Source organism: Schistocerca cancellata, chromosome 6, assembly GCF_023864275.1.
Source record: "Schistocerca cancellata isolate TAMUIC-IGC-003103 chromosome 6, iqSchCanc2.1, whole genome shotgun sequence".
Lineage (NCBI taxonomy): Eukaryota > Metazoa > Arthropoda > Insecta > Orthoptera > Acrididae > Schistocerca > Schistocerca cancellata.
In genome coordinates, this window is record NC_064631.1 from 500427780 (window position 1) to 500446488 (window position 18709).

Below are 18709 nucleotides of genomic sequence, written 5' to 3' on the forward strand. Positions count from 1 at the left end.
GGATTTGTTCTATCAACCTATTCCTTCTTTTAGTCAAGATACACCGTAAATTGTTTTCTCCCCATTTCAGTACCCCATTTCAGTTACCCAATCTACCAGTGTAAACTTCAGTAACTTTAAAAAGTCTCTTATTGTCTATATTGCTGGAGCACTCTTCTTGGTATTGTCAATCAGCAATTTGTATTCTCTCTGTTTTGAACATCATAGAATCTCATTTCCTAATTTAATTTCTTCAGTATCACCTCATTTAATTCAACTACATGTATTACTGTAAGGGACAAACAACAGCATGGCCACAATGAACCAAACTTTATTCTTCTTCCACATACAAGTGAACAACAATTCAGAATGTAGGCACAAACTTAAAAAAGATCTGGTTACTGAAACAAGCAGTTTCTGACCATGAGTATAAACAAATTATGAGAGCATATAAAGATGGGGACTCTGATAGATGGCACAAAGATGGCGTGCTGTATGTACAAGTCATGTGGCCCACAGTAGATAGCCTCTGGTGGCCGGCCCACGCAGATGCCATTGGCAGAATATTTGAAGAGTAACGTGCCAGCGACCTGGTCCTGGGATGCCTATCCAAGTATTACGTACAGGGTTATAGCATCTCTCTGCTCATGGAGGAAGGATGCTCAGCTGATATGGGCATTGGGACAGTTGTTGAAACACCCATGGCCTCTGTGGCGGATGCCGCAGGTGAGGACATCAGCGGCGGAAGGAGATTTCGGGCCAGAACCAGTGTACAGGGGTGGAAGGGGTGCGGCCGTGAGCATGCGTAGTAGCCGCTGCCCCGTGAAGTACCATAAGAGAGGACTGGTGACAAGGGTGCTGGTTGCATCTCAACGTCTGGTTCCTCTGCATGGTGGAACTGTGCCAGCAGTGGAGGTGCTGGCCACTCGGTTGGTGTAGAAGGGCTGGAAGGCACCAACCCAGCTGCCAGTGGAATTGCCAGTGGAATTGCCAGTGGCAGCGAATCATTGCAGGGAGGCACAGCAGCAGGTGCCGGAGTATGGGGGAGGGGGTGGCTGCTGGATCCTTGAGCAGAGGCAGGACGCAGTGCGGTGACATCCACAGGGAGGGCAGGTCTGCCCCCGTAGCAAGTGTGCCCCATGAGGCTGAGACAGACGATGAGGGAGGAGACGAAGACAGCAGTGGCTGATGCGCGGCCCTAAGTGTTGTGCAAAGATCCAAGTGGTCGTGATGGCATACCAGCAGCCCATTATTGGTGCACACCATACAGAGCTGACAGCGTCAGCAGCTGTAAACTGTGGCCAGAATCCACTGTGGTTGGCAGCTGAACATGTCAGGTCCAGACTGTGGAGCCAGGAGCGAACTGCGACGAGGGCCACAGCAACAGACAGTGGTGGGGCTGCATGAGCAGATGCAAGGGGGTGCTTGGCTGGTGACCGTGGCGCATTTTCGCCAGACTCCGATCTCCTACCAGCATAAACCCGTGGGAATGCGAGAAGCATGTCAGTACTTAGTCTGTGGAGAAGTCTGCAACATACTTCGTGATTTTTAATGTTGAATGTGTGGAAGAGATTTTCTGGCTTACCATTAGATTGAGGGTGAAACGGAGGAGCAATCACATGGTGAATTCATTGATGAGTGAAAAATTGGTGGAACGCTTGAGGCACAAACTGTGGACCATTATCCAGCACAAGCATATAAGGCAATTCTTCAATAGAAAAAATTTCAGAGAGGACTTGAATCATAGCCGTGGCTGGCAGCAACAGACAGTAGATAAAGTCTGAAAATTTAGAGAAAGCATTGACAACCAACAACCCAGAAGAAGTTAGGAAGGGTCTCACAGATGTTGGGGTGCAAACCATGGGGGAGAGCATCACATGCGGTGCTGTCTATTGGGTAGCACACTGGGGACAGTCTGTGACAAGATGCATAATATCAGTCTCAATGACTAATCAAGACATGCCAATGGGCCAATAACTTGACATGCAAGACTCCCCGCCCCCGACGTCCTTCATGTGAGAGCTGTAGCACATCCCACCGTGGGGCAGCAGGTTCACAACCCTGTGCGACAGCCTGTCCATAGCTGAGAAAACAGCACCATTGAATACTGAAAGGAAGTGACAGAGGGCAAAATAGTTACAACTGGTATCAGAAGCCCTGCATGGAGGCCTGTCCAGCCAAACTTGCTGAACGGGGTGAACAACTTGACACAAGACTGGATAGGCAGCTGCAATCCGGGAGCCCATACTAGGATTCCCATCTGTCATCAATTGTATCTTACTGTGAGACGTAAACAACAGCATGGTCACAATGAACCAAAGTTTATTATTCTTCCACATACAAGCGAATAACAGTTGTAAACATGGACACAAATGTAGAAACAATCCAGATACTGATACAAGTAGTTGCTGACAATAAATATGAACACAGCATGAGAGCAAGTGTCTCCATTAACTCTTACAGTTTTTGCAGACACTTGCTCCATGGTAACTTCAGAATTTCAAAGAGTGCACTCCAACCAACATTGTCATGGTGTCACTATTGCTTCACATGTTTTGTCATTTCTCTGGAACTGATCCGACCACCAAGTTTAGCTTATAGTAGTAGTACCGTTCTTCTGTAAATAATTTGTGTTAATATTGCAACCATGATCTATGAGACTGATAATTTGGTAATATGCACATCTGTCAGCATCAGCATCAGCCATCTTTGGTACTGTGGTCATAAAATTCTCCTTTAATTTTGAAGCTGTTTTACTTGTCTTATGTATCCTACATACCAGATGGAACAGTTGTTGTTGATTTTACCAAGGAGCTTAATAATTCTGAGGAAATGTCATTTACAGCTTGTGCCTTGTTTTCACATAGTACCTTCCGTGTCCTATCAAATTGTTCTTGCAGTGTTGTATACTGCATCCCATCTTTATTCAATTGTACTGCATTTTCCATTATATTATCTTCAAGTTTCTATTCTTACTATAGCCCTTTTATAAATTTCTTCCATGCTTCAGCCTTTCCGTCTTTGCTTAGTACTGGCTTGCCATTTGAACTCTTAACATTCATGCAGCTGTTTTTCGTTTTGAGTGAATCATTTTTCACACTACAGCTCACCCCCCCCCCCTCCCCCAGACACAACACACACACACACACACACACACACACACACACACACACACACACACACACACCCCTTCTACCTTTACCTTTATGGGTACTTTGTGCTGGCTAAATGCACTCCACCAGGACTACAGTTCTGCAGCTTGACTGCAAGTGAGAAATTGTGTCGGATGGAATTGGCAAGGAGACGGAGAAAAGGATGTGGGTGCAGGTTGAGTGAAGCTAGTGTTTTGGGCCTTGGTGGAGATGGGTGTGGAACAGGGAGCTAGCAGACATTGGGCCAAGAGGATGATTATGGGAGCAGAGGACACATTGCAAGGACGACTCCCATCTGTTTAGTTTAGTGAAGCTAGGGTTAAGAGATGTGCTCATATGACACATGTTAGGAAGCAGCCATTGAAGTTGAACGTGTTGTGCTCAGTAGTTTATTCTACCACTGAGAAGCCAGTTTCGTTCTTGGCCACAGTTTGGCAGTGACTGTGAATTCAGTTGGACAGCTGGTTTGAAGTCATGCCCACATAAAATGGTATTCAGAAATTGCAACAGAAATGATATTGACATTACTGCTAGCAAGTGATATTGCCTTTAGTGTGAAAGGATAAATGTATCATGGGACCAGGAGAAGATGAGCTTGTGGGTTCGTTTGATATGTCTTGCGGCTGGATCTTCCACAGGGGCATGACTCATGTATCAAGTGGTTGGGAGTGGGCATAACTTAAGGAGCCAGTATATTGTGTAGACTGTCTGGGCAATGGAACATCACTTTAGGAGGGAGCCGAGTGATTGTGTGTAGGATGGTCCTTATTTCAGGGTACAATGATGGATAATTGAGGGGTATGGTTAAGTTGAAGGGCTTCATAGGCAGGCATTACCTCCCAGACCAAGTCCTCACACAGCCCTAATCCTCCGACCACTCCCAACGGTTAACTGCAAAGGAACAGCCCACTCTCATATCAGTATCATCATGGCCTGGAACAAATGAACCACATTCTATAATAGGGCTTTGACTATTTATCATTGTGCTCAGAAATGAGAAACATCTTACCCAAAATACTTTTCACTCCTCATAAACAGGTATGATATCAAATGTTGGTATGGCACTGAGAACGAAGTTCCTTAAAGTGTAAATCTAGAGTCAAAATATGGATTGTCGGAAATCTGGAAAAGAAGACATTGGAAGCATTTGATATGTGGTGCTATTCAAGAATGTTAAAAATTAAATAGACAGATAACATACAAAATGAAAAAGTTCTAACAGGTTACTGAGTCGCAGGTAGGCACAACAAAAAGACTGTCAAAAAGTGAGCTTTCAGCCAACAAGGCCTTTGTCAAAAATAGACAGCACACAAACATGCGTGCACACATACACACACTAACGATCACGATCACAGTATCTGGTTGCTGAAGCCAGAAGTCTGAGTCTGGCTTCAGCAGCCAGAGACTATGATCAAGTGTGTGTGAGTTGCATTTGTGTTTATTTTTGACGAAGGCCTTATTTTCGATGAAGGCCTTGTTGGCCGAAAGCTCACTTTCTGACGGTCTTTTTGTTGTGCCTATCTGCGACTCAGCATTTCCGCTATTTGGTGAGTGACAACTATCCTTTTCTTAATTGTTACATTCCATCCTCGATTTTCCATTTGTTAAAGTTCTAACAAGGATAGAAGCCTATGGAAGACACTTACGAGAAGAAGGGATAAGTTTGTGGGATATTTTAAGGCATTGGTGCAATAACCAGGTATGTCTCAATTTTGTTCAAAAATGAGATTTTACTTAAAATTGCCCCATTGTAGGATGCAAGAATCAGACTTGTGCATGAAATCAATTTGGAATAACATGGGGAATGGACTTGATGGGGCAAGAACCAGACATATCCAGGATTTTCCTTGTCATTACACCAAACTGTGGTCACATTTTGGCATGTGAAAGGAGAACAATATAATGCAGGTAGTTCTGTAGTGACGTCTCTTGTATAGAATGTCATGCTTTTTTTAAAAAAAAAAAAATAATGCAGGTAGTTCTGTAGTGACGTCTCTTGTATAGAATGTCATGCTTTTTGTTTTGTTTTAAAAAACACTTTTACTTGTTTTATATTCTTTTATTGAATTTATGTAATATAGCAACTTACAAACAGTTTCCAGCTCTAACAGTTACGTCTACCTGTATGATGAGACTTGTGAGAGAAAGGGGCCCAGTGAAATGATAAATTGTCTGTACAATTTCATTAATACAATCATAGCATGGTGCAGTGTCTGTACACAAAGATGTTCAAAGGACCTTTCAAGACAATAATTCATGCATTTTCTGTCACAGCTTTGTACCTTGTGAATGCAGCACTGAATTAGTTTAAAAAGAAAGCAAAATTACCTCATTAACCTTCCACAGCTATGACTATTATTAGGATAAGCATTTATTATAGTTCTTAGATGCCTCATAACATTCAGTAACCTGTAAAGTGCTGCTAATGATTGTTGTTTCTTTAGTAATTTGTTTATTCATGTGGCATCACATTCATAAAACAAAGATGTTTAGCACAAGAGAGAAAACAAGTCCAGTTTTTAAAAATTCCATAAATATTATAATAAATCTTTGTTAAGTTATACAATAGCTACTACAGTGTGTTAGTGGCCCAAATAAAGGTTGGGAAAAGACACAGTCAATTAAAATTTTTTTCCAGTTTGTTGACAGTTTTTTGTGTTTTACTCGAATTTATGTAAACATGTATTATCAGGTTAGTTCACCAATGCTTTCATTTACTATGGTGTCGAGGAACATTTAACGTGGTGGTGCTGGTGGTGCTGGTGCTGGTGCTGGGGGTAGGAGAATCATAGAGGCAGACCAAGACCAGAATATGCAAAACAGATAATAAAGAATGTTGGGTGTTGTAATAATTATCTAGAGGTGCAATTAGTAACTTAAGGTAGAAAAAGATGGAGGATAGCATCAAACCAGCCAAAAGGATTATGACTTGAAAATCACCAATTTACAGAGCAGAGTCACACGATGATGAAGTAGTGTACTTACAGTTTGGAGGACCAAAGCGGAAATCTTTGTGGTCATATGGGTTTAGGTCTCCGTGCTTCATTACATTATTTACTGTGAATTCAGGATGGTTCTTTTGTAAAAGACATAGTTATTTCTTTCCTGTCCTTGTCCATTCCTGGCTTGTACTCACTTTCTAGTGACCTCATTTTTAATGGGACATTACGTCCTGATCTACTTCACTTCCTTTCTTCATATTACTGAGTTTACCGCATAAAATTATGCTCTGTGTATACTACAGTTAGCCACACCAGGTCATATGAATAACATTTATCTCATTATTGAGTCTTTCAGAATTTTATTTACCTTTCCACCCAGAAACTTGTGGCCAATAACACAGACCATAAGATGGAATTTTACTACAAAAATTTTAAAATTCTGATGTATCTAGCTATCAGATTCTCGCTTCATACACTACAATAAGGTTTTTTAATTATGAATTCTATTAAATATCACCTCAGAAGCCATCATTGCAGCCTCGGCTGATTGTTTAACAGTCGTTGCTTACTTCTTCAATAATGCATAATAGTGTATCTTTATGGGACTGTTGGTGGTAGAAACTGAATTTGCCCCTTTTCGGCAAGATTTAAGTCGTCAAGCTCCCTATCTAGTAATTCTATGAACTTTGTGGAGTAATGTATTGGAATTTGAGGTCTATATTATGCACTTATGTGCATCTCAGTGACTCAGTGATAACGTGCCAAACTACAGATCCAAAGCTCATGGGCTTGATCCATGGTCAGTCTTAAGACTTTTTTTCTGTTTGGAGTCCACAATTTAACTAGCTCAGGAAGTCAGTCCAAAGGCTAAAGGAAGGCACAGGCATATCACCTCCAGTGGGATCATGCTACATGAAGATAATGATACTCAAATTAACCTTCAGATTGAAGACAACTTCATTATGTTGTATCTTCATTCCATTTTAACAGATATATAAATGCTGACATTGTTGATATATCCCGAAATTGATCAGACCTGTACAGTGTGTTTACAAAAAGTCTGGTGGAGGTAGTATTGTTTAAAACTAGAAGAAAAACTCCCATAATGTCATGTCCAGAAATCAATGACTGTTGAGATATGGGCCAGTCTGTCCTCTCATTGCAATCAGAATAATTGCCAATTTTGAGGATATAGAAATTAGTAAGCTAACATACTTTGCATACTTTTACTCTCTGATGTCATACAGAATAATATTTTGGGGTAACTCAACACTTAGACAAAAAGTATTCACTGCTCAAAAGAAAGTGGTTAGAATAATGTGTGGGGTTCATAGTTGCACATCTTGTAGGCATTTTTATAAAAGATTGGGATTTCTTACAACAGCCTCACAGTACATTTACTCACTAATGAAATTTGTTCTCAACAACATGGACCAGTTTAAAAACAACAGTGACATTCACGATTAGAATACCAGAAAAAAGAAAGACTTACACTATCCTTTACTCAACCTATCTTTGGCACAGAAAGGGGTAAAATATGCTGCTACAAAAATTTTTGACAAGTTACCAGATGAAATAAAATGTCTGACAGACAGCAGTAATAGCTTCAAAAATAAATTGAAATCATATCTCCTTGACAACTCCTTCTGTTCCATAGATGAATTCTTGAGCAGGAATAAATAAATCTATAAATATCGTATATGCATGTTGTGCCATTTAAGGGAATGGAGTAAATAATAGAAAAATTAATCTTTAACACTGTATATTAAAAAATCTTGTTTCATATTCGCATTTTTTGTGCACTTGACACAGTCCACATCATAATGGCTACTGTACCATGTTATTGATCAACGGAACATCCAACTAACTAACTAACTCTGTATGTTACACAGATGTAGACACTATAAGCAGTGTCGGGTGTGGTTACAGTACAGCCTTCAGGCTTCTCCTCAGTGGATCATGCACATGGCTCCATTCAGATTGCACGGCATGTATTGGTCATGTGCTCTTGTAATATCTGCATATTCTTGATGGATTGGGCATACATAAGTGCCTTTAAATGGCCACATAGCCAGAAGTTCATTGTATTCAGGTTCAGTGAACTGGAAGGCCATGCTATCAGACCACCTTGACGAATCAGTCATCCATGAAACATTGCAGTGAGGAACTGTGCATGATCTGTAGATAACAGGAAGGTGTCCCATCATGCATAAATTTTGCTTATAGTCTTTCTACAAGGATAAAGTTCTCCAGTAGTGCTGGTAATTCCTCGCACAGTGGTCTGCAACAGTAACGTGGTCTTACCATCGATTGTTTCACGTTACTTGTCACAAGAAGAATGGCTTGTATCTCAATAATTATTGAATTCTGGACATGTGCTTGTAGGAACATTGGTCATGGGGAAACAGCATTTGAAATTAAAATAAAAGTTTTTAAAGATCAAATGCACATTGTTAAAATTTATTGATCAGTTGATGTTTCACTTTAGTGTCTACCAACACTACATAGTGGGCTGCTCCTTGCCACACTTCTCCAGCCATCATCATGGAGTGCATCTCTGAAGATCATCATACTATGATCAAAACCGGTCAACTGATTAATAAATATTAAAAACTTACTTTCCATCTTAGACTGCTTTTACTTACAAAACTTTTATTTATAAATATATGAATTTTTTTCTAGTTTTAACCAGTATTACCCCCTGTAGGAATATGGGACACTTCTTTCAAACAGCTGTGTATTTTATTGTACATTTTAAGTATTTTCTTTTGAAGTCTTGGTTACTAGGCATTAGAGAGGAGTTCCTAGATAACAGGATGCAGCATGTCATTCTCAATGGATAGAAGTCTTCCGAAGTAAGAGTGATTTCAGGTGTGCCGCAGAGGAGTGTCATAGGACCGTTGCTATTCACAATATACATAAATGACCTGGTGGATGACATCGGAAGTTCACTGAGGCTTTTTGCAGATGATGCTGTGGTGTATCGAGAGGTTGTAACAATGGAAAATTGTACTGAAATGCAGGAGGAGCTGCAGCGAATTGACGCATAGTGCAGGGAATGGCAATTGAATCTCAATGTAGACAAGTGTAATGTGCTGCGAATACACAGAAAGATAGATCCTTTATCATTTAGCTACAAAATAGCAGGTCAGCAACTGGAAGCAGTTAATACCATAAATTATCTGGGAGTATGCATTAGGAGTGATTTAAAATGGAATGATCATATAATGTTGATCGTCGGTAAAGCAGATGCCAGACTGAGATTCATTGGAAGAATCCTAAGGAAATGCAATCCGAAATCAAAGGAAGTAGGTTACAGTATGCTTGTTCGCCCGCTGCTTGAATACTGCTCAGCAGTGTGGGATCCATACCAGATAGGGTTGATAGAAGATATAGAGAAGATCCAATGGAGAGCAGCGCACTTCCTTACAGGATCATTTAGTAATCGCGAAAGCGTTACGGAGATGATAGATAAACTCCAGTGGAAGACTCTGCAGGAGAGACGCTCAATAGCTCGGTACGGGCTTTTGTCAAAGTTTCGAGAACATACCTTCACCGAAGAGTCAAGCAGTATATTGCTCCCTCCTACGTATATCTCGCGAAGAGACCATGAGGATAAAATCAGAGAGATTAGAGCCCACACAGAGGCATACCGACAATCCTTCTTTCCACGAACAATACGAGACTGGAATAGAAGGGAGAACCGATAGAGGTACTCAAGGTACCCTCCGCCACACACCGTCAGGTGGATTGCGGAGTATGGATGTAGATGTAGATGTAGATGTAGATGTAGAGAGACATTTTCTGTAGCTCTTCGTCTTATTTACTGACTGCCATCTTGAAGTTGTAGCTTAGGTGGACCAGTATTCCAGAAGTAGTTTTCTATTTGTTGCTGTAATAAAATTAGGAAAAGGGTCCAACTATACTATGATGAGTATTAAATATTTCTGTCTTGTCTTTGCCTATTATCTAATTAATATTACAGCTTTTTTATGATGAGTAGATGTAAAAGTCTTCCGAACTATGTTACTAGGTATTTTTACAGCAAATATCCAATTTAACTCCCTCCAGTCTTCTCTTTTTTCTTTCTAGTATGGGCCTTTTAGAAACTACAAGAGTTCTGGGTACTCTGTTTGGTTTGATGAAGTTTCTTTCTGTTCCTGTCCCTCCCCTGCCTACCCCCTGTTCAGAACACCAAGTATAGAAGTAATTTTGCCTGTTTAATTGATTGTAGGAAGGAGAATTTTGGTAGGTTGGATTCCTGAGTTCATGCTATTGCAGTATTTTCATATTCAGTCACTTTTTGAGCTCAATTTTTTGTTTCATAAGGATTATATTATTATTCTCTAAGCATGATTTGTTGCGAGTAATCTTCATTTTATGAAATTTCTTCTGTTTGTTTGAAATGCATGCAATATTTTTTACGACTTTACTGTTTAATGTGCTACATAAACCTTTGAAAAGTCATTTCAGGGCATCAGACGTTGAATTTTCTGAAATTCTCATTTTCTAAGTATGTCAGGATCCTTTAACTTCTTGTTGCATAAAAGATGTAATCAGTTTCGAAGTAGTGATTTGCATCTTGACTGTAGATGTTAGTAATATAATTTTCTCTTGTAACACAAGGCTACTAGCATTTTGTTGTGATGTTTGTGATCAGTTGCAAAGGCTGGGGGAGGACCAGGAATTCTGTCTTTTGAGGGAGCTTTAGAAGTGGAATGAATGTGATAGTCTGCTCTATAAAGAAAAGATCCCAGTAGTAGTAATTCCGGTAACAGAAATAATGTGATCATAGGTAGCAGTCAATGGACATGTAAATACCAACTGGGACCGTGGGACTGGAAACAGAAGAAGAAAAATAGACTGTGGAAATGACTGGAGGAGTAAGAGGCTTTGAGATGTTGATAAATGAACACAAATATGGACCTCTTTTCTCAGCAACAGCACCAAAACTTGGAATCAACTAAGGAAACTAGGTTTAGACCGAATGTGTTATAAGCTGCATGTGTTATAAGCTGCAGCTAGACATTGTTAGAGAATGAATCAGTTGTGGCGTGTCAAAACTATCATCCTGGCATTTGTGTGAAGTGACTCATGGAAAACCTAAATCTGAATAGCTGGATAGGGATTTGAACCTTATTCCTTTGTTTCTTTGCCTGAGGTAAAATATATTGTAATGTACACATAGGCAGAACAAACTGCTGGCCACATCCAGAAATTGTAGTACATGATTCTCTTATTCAAAATAATGTAAGATATTGTTTAATTTCTTTTTTTTAGTATTGTGAATGTGTTTTACTTCAATTTGGATAAAGGGAAATCATAATTGCTATAATGCAATGTCATTTAATTACTCTCTCTTTTGGTTACATTTGGAGCGGAGCCTTTTGTTAGAAAAAGAACAAGAGCATAGTTGCAACTTGAAACTTTTTAAAATTAATATTGTGGGTGCAGAATGATTTTAGTGTTAGTGTTGGGACAGTTATTATTCCACTAAAAATACCTATAATAACGAATTAAAACCTGTTTGCAATGTTTGTATTAGATGTGTTATTTAATTCATATTCACAGATTGCTTTTCACTTTTGTTCAAGTTGTTAGATGCTGAGCAGCGAACCCAGGAACTTCAGACTGATGTACGGCTTCTTGGAGAGTTGGCATCTGAAGCTGGTTCCTCATTAGACTCAGCCCAGAATGATCTCCAAGCAGTATCAGATGAGCTTGCACAACTTTATCATCATGTTTGCACTGTCAATGGAGAGACACCAAGCAGAGTGTTGCTGGACCATGAGAAGAAAGGGGGTGCTTCAGCCAGTAAGTAGAATTCACTCAAAAAGTTTCTTCTATCTTGCACATTGTTTCAAGACTTAAATTCAAATGACAAATACTAAACTTGTGTAAAAAGCTGAATTAGGGGTATTTAATTAAGAAATTGGAATATTTCATTTCACTCAACATGTACGCCAGGCATATGTACTTGATAGAATATGCAAGAGGTCAAAGGTCATATCAAGGGAGATGATTGGTTGAGAGTGGTGGTACGTGGATCCCTTTTCGTACTTACCATCGTATCTTGGATACCATCAAAGAGGAAGCGGGATGGGATCATGGTTGGTAGTCATAATTTATAATTAAGATAGTTTATTGACATTATGCCTTTTAAGGAATTTGACAATTACAAATCGTGGACGAGCCACTAGATAAAACTTTGCAAATACAGTTAGAAACCCAACGTACTCAGTACTCAAATAAACAGTCCCTTAAGAGAAAGTTACAAAAAACTTACTGTGCCAGTCATTTATAGAAACCTTAAGCATAGCAATTTATTAATTACTTCACATAGCTACTTCATCAAACTCCTCAAAACCAGTTATTGCATTAAGATGGCCACACTTAACATTCTTCATTAAAATACCCTTATAGACTTACTATTTCAGTCCATTAAAGAAGCACGTGTTAAAAGGTCAATTACAAACTTAACGTTGCCGGGCATTAATACTCATCACTTTCTTTTCCCTTATAAGAAAACAGAATTACTGACAAACTTCAGAAATTAAAACTACCATATAGGATTTCCCTCAAAATACATATAATGAAAACAGCTACCAATAAAGGGTGACTTAATGACACTTCAACGCTAGTGCCAAGCTAAGATTCAATTACATAACATGATAGAATCATTACATAACAAAAACTACAGCAGAAACACTGATCTTTAAAAATGAATGTTCACATGCTCAGACCTGTTAATAAAACACTACTAGAAAGAACTGCGTAAGGAACTCAGCAGATGCTATGCAATTTAAAGTTTAGCCAGTTGCCAGTCACTAATATTTGAGGAAACAGGTTCATATAAGAACAGGTTACATACAATTTTTTTTTTATATCTACCAGCTTAACCCACCCACCTTGGTGGAAGGAAGATAAATACTAAACTGTGGAAGGCGGTATGTGAACAACTCCCGGTAGTGGCCAGGTTCTTAAACACTGCCAGGCCTAGACCTCAGATGACATTTCACTCCCTGCCAAGGCACTGGCACAATCAAAGGTTTTTGCGCAAATCGCAAAGACATTCCAATAACTCTGAAACATAGAAACACTCGACAGAACCTTTGATTCGATATATGGGTAAATGTATAAAGGAACACATTACGCTACTGACAAATTTGCAACTTTGACCTTAAGCATTTTACACATGGACAACTGTATTAATAGAGTGCAAGCTTTGAAAACGCCAACATAAAATCATTTGATTACTGGAAACACAGAGCACTAGTAAAACTTCTGAGAAAACTTTTAAATAACGGCCACCATTTAACTAGGCCAACTGAACTCTTCCACACCCTCTTAAAGTTCGACTATGACTGTGAAAGTCTCACCATAATAATAAAATTTAAATGCCTCTGAGCACGTCAGTCAACAAAACACAATTAAGATCACTTACTTCATATCACGTACACAATACAAAGGGGTGGGTTCCACAGCTTCACCACTTCTCTTCAAATTTTGTTCCCAGTGAAGTCACAGAACTTGTATCTCCAAGCTGCCCATGTCACCAAAATGCCCGGCCAGTTTCATGCCACAACATATAATGGTCATCACGCTCGTCTGGATAGTCTGTTGTATCCTAGATTGCCCTGATGACCTTGTGAAAATTATGTTTGACATTCGTCTCCCAATGAATGTCACGAGATCTCGAGGGCTACCCGTCGAAAGCTAACAACCTTCGCCCACCAACCAGGAAGATAAGACACGCAAAAAGCAAAGATAGCTTAGCTCAACCACAATCGATCTCAATGGTACATGAACAAAATAACACTGGCGCCAGCTCGCCATGGCTCAAGTGAAATGATAAAATAATTTTGTAATGGACATTGTTTAATTCTGAGTATGCCAATGAGTGAATGGATATTCTGCAGTCATGCCCATGTAGAATGTTGAATAAGCTCATCTGGATAGTCTGTTGTATCCTAGATTGCCCTGATGACCTTGTGAAAATTATATTTGCATTCAGGAGGATAGCAGTTCATAACCCCCACCCCCCACCCAGCCATCAAGATGTAAGTTTTCTTAAACTGCCTAACATGCATTCCGGAATAGGTCCTTACTGAATCTAAGCTTGTACTCCATGCAATGAATTTGTTGTTGACAGAACATTAAAATCCATGCATCCTTCTGAAAATAAATTTTGCTGGCCATTTCAATGCACGAGAATAAACCCAAATGAAATGATGAGACTCCAAAACAAGAAAAAACCATGCCCCCTTAACATACTTTTGTCACTTCACCCTTTGTTTCATATTATATTACATAGCTTCCATTCTTTCTGAGATGTTCTTTTTATATTCAAGTGTTTTTGATTGAAAAGTGTAAAGCATGTAGGAACATCATTTTAAATACTTTATTTAAAATGATAAATGGTGATTCCATAACCCTTTATAAATTTCAGTTTTAAAATTGTCAAGTCTGATCCATATTGTTTATCGTGATAGAGAGGGAATAATTTCAATACATTATTAACTGAACAGGGACACAGTATATGTAGAAGTCATTTTTACTTCTAACATTGTCGTCATGACTTGCACAATTGACAATTCACTTTTACTATAAACCACAAACACTCTTAGGAAGTAAATGTGTTGGCAAATGAGTGTAATAATAGTGAAGTCCCTGAAGAATATTCTACAAGATGTTTGGTTGTAAACTTTACATAATATTCATACTGCATGCTCTGTAGAATAAATACTGTTTTCACTGTAGCTACATGGCTGCAGAAGTTATACTGTAGGGCAGTATTGAGTTAAAGTATGCTATCAGTCTCATCTGCAAATCAGTGCAATGAGAAAGATTTCTCAGTACAAAGCAGGCAGAACTGAGCTTCTTGGTTGACTTGCCCATATGTTTCAAGCCACCTAAGTTTAATAATCTGCTGTGTGCCTTGAAGCTTCACACATCTCGTCCTATGTGTGCCCTTCGATCTCTACTTACGGGACCTGCAAGGTATTTCTATTTGTTTGGAATTGCGTAATACAAGTTTTTGTAAAATCAGGAGTTAAGTGTTGGCTGTGAATCAGTTGTGAGCCTGTTCCATTATTCTCTGGAAAGTTTCTGGTATCAATTTGTTTGGGCCCTCTATTAATATTCTTGTGTCATGACAGTTTCTGAAGAGCCCTCCAATATCTTTGGAACATCAGTCATGTAAGTCAAGAATAAGAGTGGACCAAGTACCAAACCTTACAGTGTTACATATTTAATGCTTCCTCGCCCTGAAATTAGATCTGTTCCTGTGGTATCATTTGTCAATATGCATTATGTTTTCTATTGTTGAGATTTTTGTGATTGTGCCAAGGTCACCAAAAATGCCAACAAAGTAATTTTCCTTTTTAGTTCTACCTTAACTTGCGTTGTTAGGTTAAATATTGCTGTCTGCGTAGTGAACTGCTTGTGGAAGGCAAACTGAGCAGGTTATTTTCAGAAAAATGATTCAATATTCTTTTACCAACTACATTCTCACAACAACAACAACAGAAATAATTTTTAAAATTTATAATAATAATAATAATAATAATAATAATAATAATAATAATAATAATTTGAGAACGAAGGAAAAATGGGTCATAGATCTACAATTATCTTTAGTTTATAAGTGGGTATTAGTGTTGCTTATTTCAATATTTTAAGAAATACATCTTGACTTACTGACTGATTACAGAGGTAACTTAAGTGGAGTGCCATGAAGTCAGTACACGATTTCAGCACTCTCCTTTGTGAGCAGTGTTGTGTGCTCATGGATTATGTTTCATGCTAGATTTTCCTTTGATGTATATATGGATTTAGTTCTGTTTACTTCTGTGAGATCCTGAAACATATGTTGCCAGTGAGATTCGGGCATTCTTTCTGTACTGTCTTCAAATGTTGATCCTAAGTGCATCTCTTTGATCAGTATTCAATCATTAATTTGCAGTTTGTTTTTGAAATGGCCTTATAGCCTTTCTTGTAGTTGTGATGTAATATTTTGTAGGCTGGTTTATCTTAATCAGTATTAACTTTTTTTAACTTCTTATAGGTGGGGTTACAAATAGTGAAGGTGACGCAAGCAAAGAAGACTATGCTATGTCAAAGATAGAGGTTCTGCGTAGCCGTTTGAAAACTGATGTCCCTCTCAAAGACCTAGAGAGCTTAAATGAAGCAACAGGATTGGTAAAACATATTGCAACCATTTCAGATCAGATTAAGCATTTGCGTTCAGCAGTTGAAAATACTATAGAGCTTTCAAAAATGAAAGGAATGCATGGAGGCCTTTCAGAAGGTACGTAAATGTTCTGTGCAAGAGCCATTTTGTGTAATGTTCTTTGTTTTATTTTATAACAACATATGGTCACAATATTACTAAATTTTGGTGATGTGAAGTACTTTTTATTGTCAGGTTTCTCTTTTAGCTTTTGCTCCAACAGTTACAGCAAATATCATAGCAAATATTATATGATAAAAGCTTCCATTTCCAGGCCCTCATTTGTTAACATTACTCTAATCTGTTTCTTTAGCATCAACAAATGATTCAAAGGAAGCTGAGCTTGCAGACCTTCAGGAGCAGGTTATTAAACTGAAATCTCTACTCTCAACAAAACGTGAGCAGATAGCAACTCTGAGAAGTGTACTCAAATCTAACAAGAACACTGCAGAAGTTGCTCTCACAAATCTCAAGTCTAAATATGAAACAGAAAAGGCGATTGTTAGTGAAACAATGATGAAGTTAAGGAATGAACTGCGCTTACTGAAGGAAGATGCAGCTACTTTCTCAAGTGAGTGTAATCTATTTTTTATTTTTTTTATCTTATCAGTGGCAACTTTATATAATTCTTTAAAGGTGATGTTGCGAGACATTTGTAATGGTAGCAGAGAAGCTGATACGAAATTTTACAGAAGAAATATGGAAAAAGAATAAGTTTCATGTTTGTTAATTTTTTTATTTTTTTATTGTGGTAAAACTAGGTCCCTTACACCCACTCTTACATCTACCCAGGCAACCTGTTGTCCACGGGCAAATATTTCGGGAGTGATTTGCACTTACAGTGTTTCGCAAACACAGTCATTGAACAGCCCTTTCTAAAAGCATAGGCAACTTCATTGCATTGTGAAATATTAAAATTTTCAGCATTTGCAACACTGCCAGTGTTGTACTTCTGTGGATCTTTTTTTTGTGCAAAATTGTATTTTACACTTTGTGTTTCATAAGTGTATTACTATAATTTTATATCATCATGCATTACAAATATTAGGTACTGATTGAAATTGATATCAAGCATCAAATAATTTTACTGAGGTTGAGGTCATGGTTGATTCAACCATTCATTATATTTCATAAAGATCATAATGATCGTTAGGTAATTAGTTGACATGTCTGTAACCAAAGAGGAAGAAACTTGCAGACAACACAAATAGTGAATTATCATTAAAGTACTATGGATTTTATCCTTATTCATGTTTAATTCAAGATGATAAAATCAGTAGAAAAGCTAAAAATTGGAGAAAAGCTGCTGCTTAGTAACATTAGACCACTGCTTATTACATCCGGCTGCTGTCTTACTACACTACTGGCCATTAAAATTGCTACACCAAGAAGAAATGCAGATGATAAACGGGTATTCATTGGACAAATATATTATACTAGAACTGACATGTGATTACATTTTCACGCAATTTGGATGCGTAGATCCTGAGAAATCAGTACCCAGAACAACCACCTCTGGCCGTAAGAACAGCCTTGATACGCCTGGGCATTGAGTCAAACAGAGCTTGGATGGCATGTACAGGTACAGCTGCCCATACAGCTTCAACACGATACCACAGTTCATCAAGAGTAGTGACTGGCGTATTGTGACGAGCCAGTTGCTCGGCCACTATTGGCCAGACATTTTCCATTGGTGAGAGATCTGGAGAAAGTGCTGGCCAGGGCAGCAGTCGAACATTTTCTGCATCCAGAAAGGCCCATACAGGACCTGCAACTTGCGGTCGTGCATTATCCTGCTGAAATGTAGGGTTTCGCAGGGATTGAATGAAGGGTAGAGCCACGGGTCGTAACACATCTGAAATGTAACGTCCACTGTTCAAAGTGCCGTCAATGCGAACAAGAGGTGACCGAGACGTGTAACCAGTGGCACCCCATACAATCATGCTGGGTGATACGCCAGTGTGGCGATGACGAATAGACGCTTCCAATGTGCGTTCACCGCGATGTCGCCAAACACGGATGCGACCATCATGATGTTGTAAACAGAACCTGGATTCATCCGAAAAAATGACGTTTTGCCATTCGTGCACCCAGATTCGTCGTCAAGTACGCCATCGCAGGCGCTCCTGTCTGTGATGCAGCGTCAAGGGTAACCGCAGCCATGGTCTCTGAGCTGATAGTCCATGCTGCTGCAAACATCGTCGAACTGTTCATGCAGATGGTTGTTGTCTTGCAAACGGCCCCATCTGTTGACTCAGGGATCGAGACGTGGCTGTATGATATGTTACAGCCATGCGGATAAGATGCCTGTCATCTCGACTGCTAGTGATACGAGGCTGTTGGGATCCACCACGGCGTTCCGTATTACTCTCCTGAATCCACCGATTCCATATTCTGCTAACAGT

The 18709-nt window shown here is 39.1% G+C and overlaps 1 protein-coding gene across 1 annotated transcript in view; it reads left to right on the forward strand.

Annotated features, from left to right (window-relative positions):
* Positions 1-18709, forward strand: part of LOC126191552 (protein bicaudal D) — a 130563-nt gene that overhangs the window by 50656 nt on the left and 61198 nt on the right. The window contains exons 9-11 of the mRNA XM_049932461.1: positions 11668-11887; positions 16140-16382; positions 16618-16875. Of these exons, the coding sequence (XP_049788418.1) occupies positions 11668-11887; positions 16140-16382; positions 16618-16875 (721 nt within the window). The remainder of the gene's footprint in view (positions 1-11667; positions 11888-16139; positions 16383-16617; positions 16876-18709) is intronic.